Source organism: Mastigoproctus giganteus, chromosome 8 (assembly GCF_048544385.1).
Source record: "Mastigoproctus giganteus isolate SK-2022 chromosome 8, ASM4854438v1, whole genome shotgun sequence".
NCBI classification, from domain to species: domain Eukaryota; kingdom Metazoa; phylum Arthropoda; class Arachnida; order Uropygi; family Thelyphonidae; genus Mastigoproctus; species Mastigoproctus giganteus.
In genome coordinates this window covers 120,859,986-120,878,093 of record NC_143582.1, presented here as the reverse complement: position 1 = coordinate 120,878,093, position 18,108 = coordinate 120,859,986, and the positions used below count along the sequence as shown (strand labels likewise).

The following is an 18,108-nucleotide window of genomic DNA, read 5'->3' as shown; positions in this document are numbered from 1 at the left end:
ATTGCTATACAAACGGACAATTACCCCCTTATCCCTGCTAGCAAAATTCCTGTATATCATTGACATCATTGACAAGACACCATGAGCTATTCTTGCAGCCTTTTTGCACTGTCCAGAAAACTTCATATTTGACTGCACAATTATCCCCTGATCCTTTTCATTCTTCACTACTCTGAGTGTAGTACCACCCAGTTGATACGGTATTCTGGGGTTACTGCCACCCATATTCAGTAATTTACATTTGTCAATGTTAAACTTCATTTGCCTAACTAACTGCAACAGGATCTAACTTTTCTAGATCCTGTTGCAGTAGCATACTATCATTACTGTCATTAACAGCCCTGCCAATCTTTGTGTCGTCTGCATATTATACATTAACCCTGATATACCTTCATCAATATCATTGACACATCAAAAACAACAATGGGCCCAAAACCAAACCCTGGGGGACTCCACTAGAAACATTAGTTCATGAAGAGCAGTGTACATTGATAACCACTCTCTGTCTTCTCACACTCACCTTTTATCCATTGTAGCGACTTGCCTTTAATACCATGCTTCTCCAATTTGTACAGTAGTCTTCCATGTGCCATAGTATGAAAAGCTTTCCTAAAATCCAAGTATATGATATTAAAATTATTCTTTGCATCCAATTCCTCTGTTGATATATCATAGTATTCAAATTAACTCTTGCATATATCTCAAGAGTATTTGTTTGTTACTGCAACAAAACATAGTAGCAAGACATTCTGAGGGCAAAAGCGTTTCAAATGAGCAGGTAGCAAATGACAGGGAAGTGAGCTTAAATAACTTTAAAGGGTGTGTCAGGGTAGTTAACTGTACAAGAACACTGTCTTAATTGTTTATACAATAATGTCACAAGTGTTGTCAATAAAATGAGTGAATTTGAACTGCTGGTTAGGACAAATAACTCTGATATAATAGGGCTTACAGAAACGTGGTGCCACCTGGCGATAAGGGATGATAAGTTTCAGTACAGTATGTATAATGTATTTAGGAAGGACAGGGAAGATAGAAGGGGTGATGAGGTCATGCTTCTTAACAAAAGTAGCCTGAGCGTGACAAAAACTTTTCCGGCTTCAGACATTTCGCATGCTTGTATAGAGGCTGTATCGTGTGAAATAGTTGTAAGCAAAGGTATAAAGAGAGTGGGAGTAATCTACAGGCCAGGTGATTTTGAAGATTATGATGAGAGCCTCTATATGCAAAATGGAATGGGAAAGTAAGAGTGAATGTTTTATGGGTACTTTCAATTTGCCTCTAATTGATTGGAGCAAATGGGAAGGAAACTCCACATGGGGGACAAAATTTTTAAATCAACTAGATGATTGTTATTTGTATCGACATGTCAGGGAAAGTACTAGGGAAAAGAATACTCTAGACCTCATCATCACCCATGAACCAGATGACATAATAGGGCTGACAGTATACAGCAGGAAGTGATCACAGAGTTCTACAGTGGACGATGAAGAGAGAGAGAGAGAGAGAGAGAGAGAGAGAGAGAGAGAGAGAGAGAGAGAGAGAGAGAGAGAGAGAGAGAGAGAGAGGTTAGCAGTAGTTAAAGGCAAAGGAATGAGTTATTTCAGTAAAGGAAATTACGATGCCTTAAGGCTACATGGCCTCTATTAACTGGGTAGATATCTCACAGAGAGCGAATGCAATTGAATTATGATATACCTTTAAAACATTAATCGCAGAAGCGTTGAATGCTCCTCATGGAGTATATAAAAATACTCCATGAGGAGGATTCCAAGTTGGATGAATGATGAAGTTGCCAAATTACTAGAGCAGAAAAAGATGGCATGGAAAGGTTACAGAGGAATAAAAAGTACTGAAGCTTATAACAGCTACAAATTGATCTGTAATAATGCCACTGAAAAGGTTAGGCTGGCAAAGGCAGATTGAGAAATCACTGGCAAAGAGGGGTGGGATAGGAAATACTTCATATGTATAAATGCAAAGAAGGGAAGGACAAACCAGATCGGACACTTATGTAATGGGGATAGTATTAGATACCACAGCTGAAGTTGCAGATGAACTCAACAGTTACTTTGCATCGATATTTACAGAAGAAAAACCCTTCACGATAATGAGAAATTCTGGTAGTGAAGTTGAAAAAAATGTAATTAATGATGTTGAAATTTCACACATTTATTTAATGGAAAAACTTTCGAGTCTACAGGCCAATAAGGCTCCTGGGGTTGATAGCATTTACCCTATAATCTTAAGGGAGGTGGCAAGTGAATGCATTGAACCATTGTGGCTAATTATGAAAGCATCACTGGACTAGGGAGTGATTCCGCTGGATTGGAAAAGTGCCAATGTATCTCCAATACATAAAGGCAGTTCTAAGAGTGAGTTGGGAAATTACTGGCCATTTGGGCGCCTCCGTAGCCAGGTGGGCAGGAGCTGCAGTGTGTAGCACACACTTCTTGATTAGACCGGGGTTCGAGCCCGTGACCACCAAATATGGAGGATGTGGAAAGGTCAGGGAATGACCACAGCATATCCCCAGAGCAATATGGCCTTAGTTGCTAATGCTCCTAAAAACCAAATAACAACAACAACAACTGGCCGTTTAGTCTAACTTCAGTAGTAGGGAAAATCATGGAGACTATGAACAAGGGTGGAATTCAGGATCACTTAGATAGAAATGGAATTCTGCAGGACACTCAGCATTGTTTTGTAAAGGGAAAATCATGTTTAACTAATCTGGTTAGCTATTTGGACAGGGTCACCCAAGAGCAGGAATTAGGGAATAATTTCTACGTTATTTTTTTGGATTTCAGCAAAGCATTTGACTCAGTCCCACATGAGCGGTTATTTTATAAGCTGGGGACAGGTTGGAATCATAAGGAAAATCCTTAGTGGATAGCAGGGTGGCTTCAGGGCAGGAGGCAGAGGGTTGTGATAAATGGTTATTCCTCAGATTGGGTTGATGTAAGAAGTGGGGTTTCCGAAGGATCAGTATTAGTACCATTGTTGTTTGATTTTCATAAATGACATCAATGAAGGGATAGAGGGTGCGATGTCTAAATTTGCAGATGATGTAAAAATTGGTAGAGTAGTTAATGATTGCTGCTAAGCACAGCTGCTTCGGAATGACCTAGATATTCAGAGATGGTCAGAAAAATAGCAGCAATGCTTTAATCCAGCAAAGTGTAAAGTATTGTACCTGGGGAGCAGTAACCCCAAAATAACTTACACACTTGGCGGAATTGAACTAAAGATGGTAGTGGAGGAAAGGGACTTGGGTATTATGATACGATGAGATATGAAGTTCTCCGAGCATTGTAGACTGGTTGCAAGGAGGGCTCATGGTGTCCTATTGATGATTTATCAAACAATCACTAGTAGAGATAAGGACGTCATAATCCCATTATATAAGGCTATTGTTAGACCACACTTGCCATACTGTGTTCAAGTGTGGAGACAGCACCTAAAGAAAGACATTGTTCTTCTTGAAAAGGTTCAAAGACAGGTAACTTGCCTGGTTGAGATCGGCAAAAGGGCATCCATTTGAATGAGTTTGACTATGTGGGTTGTGCAGAACTTGGAAACTAGGCACGTTAGAGGAGACTTGAATGAGGTGTTAAAGGCTCTGAGAGGCATACACAAAATGAATCAGGATGAAATTTTCATGGTGTTATAAATGATTCTAGAACTTGGGGCCATAATTTCAAGTTGGGAACGAGAGTAGCCTTGTGGAGGCGAAGTTTTTTTAAAATTTTTTCTGTTTTATTAACTTAAATTGGCATATTGACTTATTTTCTAGAGTAGCTTTATATTCCTAGTTACAATACTTAGTTTAATTTTTAACTTTGATAGAGATTTTGTAGGTTATCACTTAGTATTGGCAAGGGTATCCTATTCACATGTTTTACAAGTTTTGCAGCTCCAGCGAACGGAAAGTTTTTAGCTATATTTAGCCACCTTATTGACTTAATTGTTATATTAAAATATTTTCTATAAGTAGCTTATAGACCTAGTCAAGATCCTTGGTTTATTCTGAATTTAGATAGCGAGATTTTGGAAGTTATTTAATACTTAGTGTCCGTTTGAGCTTCTGCAGACTGCTCAGGACCAAGATATCGACGAGGAATGTTACAACTTTCTGAAGTTGTAACATTCAGAAAGTGATAAAACCCAAAAAACCTATAGGGAAAAAGAAATCCAAAGAAGAAAAAATTAGTCAAGAAACATTTGTTATGATGAACCGAAGGTGACAAATGAAGAGCAAGATAAACACTGACAAGGAGAAAATTGAGTATACTGAGTTATGCAAAGCCATTAGAAGGAGACTCAGAGAGGACATTAGAAGATTTAACACAAGAAAATTAGAGCATTAAGAGGAAACAAAGGACTTAAATCAGCAGCCATGAGCAGTAATACAGAAAGACAAATGATACTGAAACTGAAGAATAGTGAGGGTGTACTTATATCCATAGCCGAGTGGTCAGGAGCGGGAGTGCAGTAGCACACGCTCTTTGAGTAGACCGGGGCTCAAGCCCCTGACTGCTGAATACGGTCGAGCTGCCAACCCGCACTGGACCAGCGTGGCAGATTATGGTTCATTTTCCTCAGCATGAATTGTTGAGGAGGCTTCCATCCTGCAGTGGGTTGATAATGGCTACTTTACCTTTTTACTTATAAATAGCAGAGAAGGCATAATTCAAATAGCCGAAGACTACTATAGAGAATTATAATAGGAGCGAGGGAATGATGCCAGCAGTGGGGAAGATGGATCGCAAATTAGCAACACATACAACATACCCAATATTCTTCCCGATGAGGTAGAACATGCGTTGAAGAAAATTAAGAATCAGAAAGCCCTGGGGGATATGAAGTTACTGTAGAGTTGTTAAAATTGGGAGGAAGAGACATAACACAAAAACTGGCAAGACTCTTCACAAAATGCATTAGAAAAGGTGTGATCCCTACGCAGTGGAATAATGCAATCATAGTTTTGCTGCATAAGAAAGGAGATAAATTGGAAATTATAGACCATTAGCTTGCTATCCCACATCTACAATTTGTTCAAAAGGGTCATTACTAACAGATTAGAAAAAATACTTGATGAGAATCAACCGAAAGAGCAAGCTGGCTTTAGGACAGGACTCTCAACTATGGATCACCTTCAGGTAACATCACAGCTAATGGAGAAAGCAAATGAATATAAAACACCATTTTGCCTGGCATTTGTGGATTATGAAAAGGCATTTGACTCCATACAGCATAAGGTAATGTTTCTGGCACTGGAAAGACAAGGCATAGACACCCCATATATTATGATTTTGAAGAAAATATATGAGAACTCTACCTCCTTTATTAGACTAGACAAAGACAGTACCAAATTTAAAATTGAGAAAGGAGTTCGACAAGGAGACACAATATCTCGGAAGCTGTTTATTGCTGCCATTGAGGAAGCTTTCAGAAGATTAGACTGGTCGCAGAAAGGAGTCAATGTGAATTGAGAGTACCTAAACCATTTATGATTTGCAGATGACATTGTCACCATAAGCCATGATCCCAAAGAATTAGAGGAAAATCTTAATCGGTTATGCAGAGATAGTAAGGATTTTGGACTAAAGATGAATATGGCTAAAACAAAAGTAATGATGAACAAGTATGCCACAGAAAGGGACATAATGATTGAAGGAGCAGTAATTGAACAGGTGGAGTCATATACTTATCTGGGACAAGTTATTAGCTGTAATAATGATAAATGGCTGGAAGTCAAGAGAAGAATAAATTTTGGATGGATAGCATTCAGGAAATATAGCCACATACTGAAGTGCAATATCCCAGTTTGTTTGAAACGTAAAATAATGAACCAGTGTATACTCCCCACCTTAACTTATGGAAGTGAAACTTGGGCACTCACCAAAAGAAAGGAAGAGAAGCTGAGAACTACACAGCGAAGAATGAAACGAATTATATTGGGAATCAGACTGTTAGATAAGAAGAGAAACACATGGATTAGGCAGCAAACTCAAGTAAAGGACATTCTTATCAAAACTAAAGAACTAAAATAGTCTGGGGCAGGACACATAGCTCAAAGACATGTGACAGATGGACTAAGAAAATAACAATATGGTACCCAAGAGGAGTTAGAAGAAAACCTGGAAGAGAACAGCGGAGATGGATAGATGAAATTCATGAGTTTGTAGGTAGTAAATGGATGGCCATTGCACAAAACAGAAGGAACTGGAAAGCTGCTGGAGAGGCCTTCATCCTGCAGTGGATTGAAAATGGTTGATGATGATGTCCGTAGATTTATCGTTCATAACTTGCCGCCATTGTTATACGATACGTTATATCCAGTACTAGATAGCGTTAGCTTAGTATAGTATATAATATTATGAAATAATTAGTAAAATTTATTGATCTTGTTAAACTTCATTGTCAATTAAATTGTACTTTTTTTTTAACTAAATACATATAATGACTTAGATTTTACAAACGTAACATTATTAATTAATACATAACTTGATATGGAAGTTATATAACGAAACTCGGAGATATTCCTTGATACTGAAAAAAATATATATATAGATATATAGTGTTATAACTGCTTTGGGATATAAGTTTAGGGTTATAATTTTGTACTGAAATTGAATTGAAATCATGACTCAGACCTGAGCAGCAAAGCAAAAGGCTCAAGCTAATGGGGGTGCTGTGGCTCAGGGGAGAACTGAGGGTTGCTCTTGCGAAGAAAGGTTTAAGTTTTGTAGATTACAGTGTCCGGAGACTAGGCACATGTGAGGTGTATAAAGCCTTGAATGGTTTGAGCATGCTCAATGCTGATGGGATTCTTCCTCTTGTTCAGAATAATCACCTGAGAGGGCATAAATTCAAATTGAGAAAAGACAGTTGTAGGATAGATGTGCGTAAGTTTGCCTTTAGCCAGCGGGTAGTTGATTGGCGGAACAGACATCCATCATTTGTTGTGGAAGTTGATAGCCTAAATAAATTTAAGTCTGAACTGGACAGGTATTTGGAATGAACGGAACGGTGAAATGGGAGCTGTTTTTTTTTTTTTTTTTTTTTTGGCTGATGCTGCATAAGCTTGCTTTCTTGCATTGCATGCTTCTGCTAATGCTAAAAGTTATGGGGAGAGGAGTTGATTAGACTGGATTGCAGGAAGTTTTATTTTAGCCAGCGAGTTATAAATTACTTGAATAAGTTACCTGCATGGGTGGTAGAGGCTGACAGTCGGGGAAAATTCAAAGGTCAGCTGGATAATTACCTAAGGGAGCTGTTTGTTTGTTTGTTTGTTTATTTGGTTTTTAGGAGCATTAGCAACTAAGGCCATATTGCTCCGTGGTCATTCCCTGACCTTTCCGCATTCTCCGTATTTGATGGTCACAGGCTCGAACCCCGGTCTGATCAAGAAGCGTGTGCTATGCACTGCTGCTCCTGCCCCTAAGGGAGCAGGGAAATGCATAGGTTGTCCATTTCCTTCTCTCTTATTATTTATTATTATTTTTTAAAATTTTTTTCTTATTATTATTGATTTGTTTTTATTCTTATTATTTTATTTTATAAATGTTTTGTTATTTTATTTTATTATTATTGATTTGTTTTTATTCTTATTATTTTATTTTATAAATGTTTTGTTATTTTATTTTATTATTATTATTTTATTTTATAAATTTTTTGTTATTTTATTTTATTATTATTATTTTATTTATTATTATTATTTTTTGGCTGGTGCAGCCTAAGCCATAGGCTTCCTTGCAGCATGTGGCCATTACTAATACTAATCTGCCTTCGCTTGCCTAATCTCCTTTGTGAGTAACGTACCAACTGGGTGGTTCTCCACTACCCTAAGTGTAGAAACACTCAGGGTAGTGGAGAATGAAAAGGACCTGGGGGTAATTGTGCAGTCATATGAGGTTTTCTGAACAGTGCAAAAAGGCTGTACGAATAGCTCATGGTGTCTTCTTAATGATATACAGGAATTTTGCTAGCAGGGATAAGGGGATGATTGGCCCCTTGTATAAGGCAGTGGTTAGGCCACACCTTGAGTACTGTATACAGGTCTGGAGACCTCATTTTAGGAAAGATGTAGAGCTGCTGGAACGAGTACAGAGAAGGGCAACGAGATTGGTGAGTGGAACAAAGGGTTGGTGTTACCAAGAATGGCTTAAGTTCTGCAAATTGTAGCTTCTGGAGACTAGGCACCTGCGAGGTGTTCTAATTGAGGTGTATAAGGCCTTGAGTGGTTTGAGGAATCTCATTGCTAATGAGATTCTTCATCTTGCTCAGATGACTCACCTGAGGAGGCATAAATTCAAATTGAGGAAAGATAATTGTAGAATACCTGTGCGGAAATTTTCCTTGAGCCAGCTGGTTGTTGTTAATTGGAACAAAATTCCATCTGTTGTAGTGGAGGTCAGCAACTTAAATAAGTTCAAAGCAGAACTAGACAAATATTTGGAGTGAATGAATGAAGGAAATGGGAATGTTTTTTTTTTTTTTTTTTGGCTAATGCTGTATAAGTTAGCCTTCTTGCATCATATGCCTCTACTAATGGTAATACTAAATGAACTTTTAGCTGTTGTAGGCGTCAGTACTATTCATCACTGTAACTGTTTAGCTACTGGTATTTTTTTTCCTTCTCTATTTGACTGGTGAGCTCTGCATTCATCCATTCTGGGATCCCTCCTGCAATATTTTCTTAATGATATGTATACGCTCATAGATTCTGTGATTTTTGCTTTAAAGGTATTTCTTAATTCAAGTGTATTCACCCTCACTCTGCAATCCACCAAATTAATAGATATAGTGCCTTAAATTCTCAAAGTCTCCTCTTCTGAAATTAAATCCTGTGCCTTTAACTACTGCAACATCTGTCTTCATCTTCTGATGACTATGTGATCACTACCTTCCAGTGGTTCTTGTATTTTAATTGCTGTTATGTCATCTAATTTGTGAGTAGTGATGAGGTCAGTAATATTCTCACTCCTAGTATTATCTCTGACAATGTGGTACAAATAATAATCTTGTTTATTTAGAAAACGTCTTCCCCAAGGGGAGTTTCCCTCCCACTTATTCCAATCAGTCTGTGGCAGAGTGAATTCATTATAATAAGACATTTGTGCTTGCTTGCACATTCCATTTGCATGTAAAGAATCTTGCCATATTCTTCATAATCTTCTGGTCTGCAGATTACTCTCACTCTCAGTATACCCTTGTTTCTAATTGACTCTCACCATACCGATTCTATGCTGGCAGATATATCTTCAGACTCAGCAAAAGTTCTTTTTGTGCTTAGGCTGCTTTGGAAAAGAAGCATTGACCCCCTTCCCCCTTGTATCATCCCTGTCTTTCCTAAATACATTATACATACCATGATGGAACTTGTCATCTTCTATTTCATGGTGGCACCACGTTTCTGTTAGCCTTATTATGCGTCAGCAATAGATATACAACCCAGGAGTTCAAATTCAACCATTCTATTGACATTATTGTAGACACAGTTAAGACTAAATATTCTTCTATAGTTTGCTACCCTGACACACCCCTTGAAGTTACTAGTCTTGCTTCCATATCTTTCACATCCTGCTTATTTGAAGTGTTGCTACACTCAGAATATCTTGCCAGCATTGACTGTTGTGGCAACAAACAAGAATTCTTGAGATGATTCCAAGCATTACTTTGACCTATATCATCAGATAAATGTGAATCTGTGTTACCTTCCTCCTCACTGAAATGCAGTTTCCTTGAACCGTTAATGTATCTGCAATGATACTAGCAAAAATCCTTGCACCACCTTTCTTCAGATGAATACAATCCCTAAAAAAATATTCTTTCTACCTACAAGTGCTGGCCATGCTGATAAAAAGTTCCCCCGTTAGCTCCTTAACTGTTCTGAATCAGAGACGTAGTTATACCAACTTTTTTTACTTGTTTTTGCATATATAGAACTACTTTACGTTGCTGTAATTTAGAAACACCCTACGTATTATTATTAGCTGTATGGTGCAAGGAAGCCTGAGGCTTATGCTGCACCAGCCAAAAAAAATTTGAGTACCCTGAGAGAGAGAGAGAGAGAGAGAGAGAGAGAGAGAGAGAGAGAGAAGGGAATCACCAAAAGAGAGAAGAATGATGATATCCAGCTCAGGACTCTAGGTGTGCCAAGCCCATACTCACCAGATGTGAACCCCTGGGGTAATAATAGGTGTTTTGATTAAAAGGCACCACATCTATCTCGTTTATTTTCAGCTTTAAGCTAGTTATTATCTGGACTTTTTTTGTTGTGTTTGGGATGAAATTTTTGAAATTTATTGTTAAAATGTGAATAAGTGTTACAAAAATTTTACTAACACTTAATAAGTGTTACTAAATTTTAAATCTGCCTAATAAATTGCTTTTTTCACATTTGGGAAGATATTCCCAGTCCTCGGTTGAATCTGAAAATGTCATCAGTGTACTTCTGGAACAGAAGTACACTGATGACATTTTATTGGTGCATGAGGGTATCGCATCTCAATCTTAAAAACATTGCATTTTGTTTTCTTTGCTAAAAATAAAATCTGTTTATGTTTGAAAAGTATACTGATGATTTTTTTAGATTGAACCAAGGACAGGGAACAACTTTCCAGTTGAGAAAAAGCAACTGAACTTTTCTATAAAGCAAATTTTAAGTTTTAAAGCAAAATTTTAAATATAAATTGGTCACAATATATCACGACATGTTATTTTTAATGTTTTTAATATTAGGTTGAAGAGATGGTTAGCAACACAGGCTGAACGTGAAGAAGCTGAAGCCAGAAGGCGGCGAGATAAACTAGAAAGATTAACTTCTGTTCCAAATCATAGTTTTTGTGATCCAGTTTATGATAAGCAGCGATCGGAGCTCAATGAGCAGATTGATAGTGCTCTGATGCAAGGTAATTGTAGTGTAGGCAGTTATGAATACTAAAAAATTTCTAATTACATCTGATTTTTCCTTACATAATTTTTTTTTTATCAAAGCTGTTCTAACCTTATTAAATTTTATATTGAATGAAATGATCCAATTTTAACTTTAACAAGACTGAATAATGTGATGAAAACTTAGTCCTAAAAATACATGTTTTAGTAATACAAATGTTAGTTTCCAGCTTATTTGGAAAATTTATTACTGACCAACCAACCAATTCTTTATCATACCAGATTATGGTATGCTAAAGGATTTCAAAGGGTACGTGACAGAAAAGAAATCATTAAAGTTTGTTCCAGAGATCAGTTATTATGGAAACTCTGATAATGATAATGATCTTAGAGATAATGATATAAAGAAAATTGATCAAATTAATTTCTTATAATTTTGGTCTGATCAGGAAGCAGGTGTCTATTATTGCCTGTCTTACTACATAGTGAGAATATTTACAAGATCAGTGTAATGTTATATGATCTGCATATATGGTCTGAAAATGTTAGCATTAGTAGAGGCATATCATGCAGGAAAGCAAGCTTATAGAGCATCAGCCAAAAAAAAAAAAAAAAAACTCCCTTCCCATTTCACTCATCCATATTCACTCCAAATGTTTGTCTAGTTCTGCCTTGAACTTATTTAAGTTGCTGACCTCCACCACGACAGATGGAAGTTAGTTCCAGCATTCCTTATCTCTGTGTGACACCGTGTCTCTGATATCCCAACAACATCAGCCTTTGATGTCTTCGCCAGTACCTCAAATTCATTAAATTTATTTAGTATACTCATCGCATTGGTGTACATGCCAGTATACACTGAGTGTGCAGAAATCATGAGATACCTACCTAGTAACGGGTAGGCCCCCCCTTTCCACTCTGATAAAGGCAGTCACAAGGCAAGGCATTGAGCCCACAAGTTGATGAAAGCGTTCCACGGGCATTTCCGTCCATACTTGCTGCACCACTGCCCATAATTCCGTCGCATTCCAGGGTGGAGGATCCAGAGCTCTAACGGACTTTCCACAGCATCCCAAAGATGCTCCACAGGGTTCATGTTCGGTGAACGGGGATGCCATTCCATGGTGGTAAAATCTGCGGATTGCTCTTCGAACCATGTTCTAGTCACCACGGCTCTGTGGGGAGGTGCAGTGTTCTGCTGGAAGAGTCCATTGCCCTGTGGGTGCACAATGACAATGAAGGGATGTAGATGGTCTGCAAGGATGGACAAGTAACCTGGACTGTTGAGAGATGCGTCTAGACATACTTGATGTCCCAACGTGGGCCAGTTAAACATGACCAGACCATTACCGACCATCCACCAGCCTGAACAATTCCTTGTTGACATGACAGGTGCATAACTTGGTGCGGTTTCCACCAGATATGCATCCTCCCGTCTGTTTGAAATAACTGAAAACAGGACTAATTGGACACTGTAATTGGAGCAGGATACCCATCTCCAATCATCCGAGGTCCAGTGCCGATGTTCTTTCGCCCTGTTGAGGCGTACAGTCCTGTGTCGTGGTGTTAGCAATGGTACTCTGGTGGGTTGGCAGCTCCCATAACCTATTGTGTCTAATGATAGCTTGATAGTCTTGGTATGCATTCCTGGCACCTCCCTCGTTGAAGTCGGCGGTGATTTTTGCAATTGTTGCTTTCTGGTTGGATGAAACAATGTAAGACAGACATTGACGGCCACATTCATCCACGACCTTTTGTCGTCCAAAATGAAATGTTATTCCAGAAATGGTGTATTCCCGATACTCTCTTGATACTGTCAAATGGGGAGAGTGCAATTTCTCTACCACCTCCCCAATAGAGTGATCCATGTGTCCACCGCCCACTATCATCCCTCTTTCAAAGTCGGTTAACTCATGATGTTTATCCTTACTGACATTGCATTATCGTCTACGTGAATGAAGTCATGCACTGTACCTATATACCTGCCAAGTGGTGGGTTGATCCACTAGTGAGTGGGGTGACAGCGTCTCGTTGCCCATGAATTCTGTCCTTTCAGTGTACATGCACATGTTCTTACCTTTAGATATCCTAACACAACCCATGTATTTACTTGTTCCATGATGATTCCCAGCAGTTCTTGAACTTCCCAGTACAAAAATCGCTTTCACCTCTGCCTGTGGCTACCGTTAATCTATTAGTCTGTGAATCCCCCCCCCCCCCAGCTAGCAGTTTTCCGATTCACATAACACTGCTTTGATAGCATTAAAAAATATTCATGCACCTTTTCTATTTAAGTGTATGTGTATCCCATCCATGTAGAAAGAATCTCTGTTGATTCACTTCCAGAATTCGTTTTGGACAAGTTTTTATTTAGATTATTTTTAGATTTTATTATTAATATTTTTAAAAGAACAGCAGCAATAATATCTACTGACAGCATACCTCCATATGGTGGGACATTGTAACCGGACACATTGGACAGTGCAAGGCACTGTTCACTGCCTTCAGGCTAAACTACCGAAGCTCTTCTTTTTGTTCATGATATGATTTAGTTTGGATTAAATCATGATACAATTTAATTTGAATTAAATTATATTAGTCATATAATTTAATTTGGATTTTATGGGTTGTAGAGATTTTACTTGGGTTTTTTTAAATTTTAAGGAATTTCATTCAAAATTTTAATTTTAACTTTGTAAATACACTGGTGTTCAAAGAAAGTGCATCACCTAGGAATTTCACATTTATAACCCTTTTTCGCGATGGTACGTTACATTAAAGGCGCAATATGGTCATAGCAGCCCTTGCGCCAATAAATCCCACTCCAACAACAACAACGTTACATTAATCAGCATCATAAATAGAAATATAAACAAAAGATATTTATTATTAGTTAAGGCAAAACTAAGTAATATTTGACAGGGGCTCTCAAAACATTCCAAAATGAGCATTTGCATTGCAACCTTTATAAACAGTTTTGGTAAACACAACAATTATGGCTGAAATGTTATCAGAAGCCCTCAATTTGTTTCAGTTTATCATTTTAAATGGAAAACAAAATGAAAAGTTCAAGTGCAAACTAATATTTAGTTGATCCGCCTCTGGCTCTTATGACAACAGCACACCGTCGAGGCATTGACAAGATCAATTTCTGAAGATAATCAACTGATAGTTCGTGGTTCCAAACACGAATTATGGCTTCCTGAAAATCACGAAGGGTCTTTGGTGTCTTTCTGGCAACTGCAGATTCCACACAATGCCAACAGTTCTCTATAGGATTCAGGTCTGGGCTGTTTCCTGACCAGCTAAGAGTTGTAATGGACCTTTCTTCCAACCATTTTTTCACCTGTAACAAATGTAAACACATTATTGTCGAACCTCTTATGCAGAAATGTAGCTAAAGTAACTATAGAAGTGCCTACTTACACTTTTTGTCTGATGACAAGGAGCAGAGTTGTCCTGAAAGATGCAGTTACTTGGCAGTTTGGAATGGTCTCTAATGATTGGCAGCAATATGCCTTCCAGTATACCCAGGTATCCATTAGAGCCATGCAAGTTGAATTTCGTCTCATCTGAGAAAATAACTGACTTCCACTGCTCGGGGGTCCATTTGCCGTGCTCCTTACACCAAATTAATTGGGCCTTTTTCATTTTATATGTGAGGAGTGGCTTCTTCTTAGGACGACGGGCTACAAGTCCATTTTTGAAGAGGCGTCTTCTGGCTGTTACTGTACTTGCTACTACTCCTGTATGTTCTTCTCATTCTCTTTTCAGCTCAGACAGAGAAGCTTTACAGTTTTTAAGGCATAAGTGCTTCAAAACACGGTCCTGTTTTGGCGTAGAGACTCGTTTGTGTCCGGTTTCTTTTTTCCTATCAGCAGAACCAGTATTCTTGAGTTTGGAAAGAAATGTACTCACTGTTGACTGATTACAAGACACTCTATAAACAATATGATGGGAACATCCTTCCTCACATAAAGCAATAATAGCACTCTTTCTTTGTGGCGTCAACTGCACGTAACTCTCCATCCTGACAGAAGCAATGAATGATTGCAACTCTTGCAGAGCGTGCTTATATAGCTGAAAGTAACAGCTGATGCAATATTATGTCATTATCTGTGTGTGTCAATCTTATCTGATGCAATCTCTAAGAAATATTGACATATACAGGAACTCCTGACTTACGGAAATTCGACTTGACATAAGTTTTTGTTGGCCGGTGCAAACTTAAAAAATTCGTGATAATGTATTTTGCATCCCATAGGAATAAATGGAAATATCATGAAAATATCATAAAGTAAACCCAATAACACTTTTTTTTTTCTTTTCTTTTTTTGTCATTCGCTCCAAGTTCTTGGAAGTTAAATCTCGCTATATTACTAAGCTATTTATCTCTCTAAAAGGTCATATTTATAATGGAAATTGCACTACCCTTTCATCGTTATCATATGTTCCCATTATAAGAATCAATTTTGAACTCCTTTGTAATATTTTTCTAAAACACGTTTCTGGAGGTCACGACCAAAAAACAATAAAAACAATTTGCACTTTCCGGTTTGTTGGGCTTTTCTGTTTGTGCATCTAATTATAAACGGGTGTAAACTCGAACTTTTTGCATTTGCAATAATCCCGATAACTGCAATTGTGTGGGTTTTTACGCTATTATAATGAAATGTATTCCCCTTCACTGAAATCTTCAATCATATAAAAAACGAATTTTCAGAAACTTCTCTTCATTCCTATTTATATATTACAATGATTAAGGGAAAGAGACTAACAGAAAGTGCAGGTGCTGGCAGTTCCAGGAAAAAAAACAAAATTGATTTAGAAATGAAGATGAAAATGATTAAGAAGTATGAAGCAGGACAAAGTTTGTCATCTGTTGCATGAAATTAGGTCTCGCTGCTTCAACGGCGAATACTATTTTAAAGGACAGTGTGTGTATAAAAGAACACGTTAAAGGATCGACACATTTATGATCAACAGTGTCACAAAACAGCGTTCGGGTGCTATATCGAAGATGGAAAATCAGATTCAGAAGCGAGTGCCCCTGAGTCTAATGACCATTCAAGCAAAAGCAACAAGTATTTATAAAGATATTAAGGATAAGTAGGACTAACCCGAAGCCAAGTTCATGGCAAACAACGGGTGGTTTAATAGGTTCAAGCATCGCGCTTGTTTCCACAACGTTAAAGTATGCGGTGAAGCCACCAGTGCCGATTCTACAGCTGCAGAGAAATTTTGTGATATGTCGGGAAAAATTATTGATAAAGGCGGCTGTTCAACGCAGCAAATTTTTAACGTTGACAAGAATGCCGAATCGAACATACATTGCCAAAGAGCAAAAGACAATGCTAGGTTTCAAGACGTCAAAAGATAGGGTCCGCTCTTGCTTGGGGACAATACAGCGGGAGATTACAGATTAAAACCACTGCTTGTGTACCATTCTGGAAATCCTCGTATATTTAAGGGCACCAATAAAGCCACCCTACCCATGCATTTCCGATTGAACCAGAGAGCATGGATAACAATATCTCTCTCTTTGAGGATTGGTTTAAATGCTGCTTCATTCCCGATGTTGAAAAATATTGTAAAGACGATAATGTTCCTTTCACGATTTTGCTTCTATTGGGTAATGTTCCTGGACACCCTACCCATCTAGATGATTTAATTTCGAACATGAGAGTCATAATTCTACCGCCAAACACGACTTCACTCATCCAACTCATGCATCAGGGTGTTATTTCGAATTTAAAAGCATACTATTTATGCACAACATTTGCTCAGGCATTGTCTGCAGTAGACAATTAGAAAATTTTATGTTGAGAGACTTTTGGAAATCTTACAATATTTACCACTCCATCTGAAACATTAATAAGGCCTGGGCGGAAATTACTAAAAGTTGTTTAAATGGCGCATGGAAGAAAAATATGCCCACGGCACATAAAAGGCTACGAAGGATTTGAAAAAGACGAATCATTATGAAGAGGTTGCAGATAAGATTGTAAAGGTTGCAGAGCTACTTCAGTTGAAGGTTGATGCCAAAGACGTGGAGGAGTTAATAGAGGAAGAAGAGAAGGAATTATCTAACGAATAACATATTGACTTGCAGCCAGCAATAGTGAAAAAAAGAAAATTCTGACAAAGCTCAAGATGAAACAAATGAGGAGCCGAGACGCTTCATCGCCAGACAGATGGCAGTGGCATTTTTTGAAATTGCGTCGTCAATGGCGAGGTTTGAGAAGGTGAATCCTACAGCGAACGATTCTTAAAAGTTAACAGAGGGGTGAATGGTATGCTTGCCTGCTACAAAAAAGTCTATGATGAAAAGAAAAAGCCACCATCCAGTCATCCATTAATACAGTGGTTTTCAACCAGGGTGCCGCAGCTAAGGTGCTGCGACAAAATTCCAGAGTTGCCACGTAATTTGGGTTTAAGTTACTTAAACTTATTATTTTTTTAATTAATATGTTTATTTCATTATAAAACAGTGTACAGTATCTTTTTAATTTTGTGGTGATCTATAATTGATGTTTACTTAGTACGTCTATATAAAGAATAAAATTATTATATACTGTATATATATAATTTGCATTATGAAATGTAATTTTTATAATTATATTATTGTAATAACTATCATATAACATATATATTTTTTAATATTATATATATATAGAGAGAGAGAGAGGAGAGAGAAAGAGAGAATCGGATCTAACAGGCAGAAAATTGAGTAGTTGAGTAGGGGTGCCACAAAATAAAATAAATTACTCAGAGGCGCCATTATTAAAAAAGGTTGAAAACCACTGCATTAATATGTTCTTTTGTAAGGTTGAGCTGCCGACACCCTTCTAAATCTCCACAGCCGTCAACCTCTGCAGCGGTGTACTTATCAGCTGAATAAGTTGATTCTGGCAATGATGCTCGAGAGGTATAACTTACTGATGTTATGCCTGTCTCCTCTCTTTTTTTTGTAATTTGATAATTTTGAATTTTTTTTAAATTGCACACTTTCGTAATTTTTCCTGTGCATGATATAAAAAATTGAATAAATACAATAAATAATTCTATTTACATGTTCGTTGAACATTTCTTTTTTGATTCAATCAATTTAGAGAGCACATGCGAGTGCTGCACAAGCATATGGGAAATTCCCCGACTTACATAAAATTCGACTTACCTAGCATTCCGCGGAACGCAACCCTTACG

At 37.7% G+C, this 18,108-nt stretch overlaps 1 protein-coding gene across 1 annotated transcript in view; it reads left to right on the top strand.

Moving 5' to 3' along the window:
• The window catches only part of LOC150081788 (splicing regulator SDE2), a 150,983-nt gene that overhangs the window by 45,863 nt on the left and 87,012 nt on the right, over positions 1–18,108 (top strand). Inside the window, exon 4 of the mRNA XM_090379664.1 lies at positions 10,750–10,919. Within this exon, the coding sequence (XP_090235790.1) occupies positions 10,750–10,919 (170 nt within the window). The remainder of the gene's footprint in view (positions 1–10,749; positions 10,920–18,108) is intronic.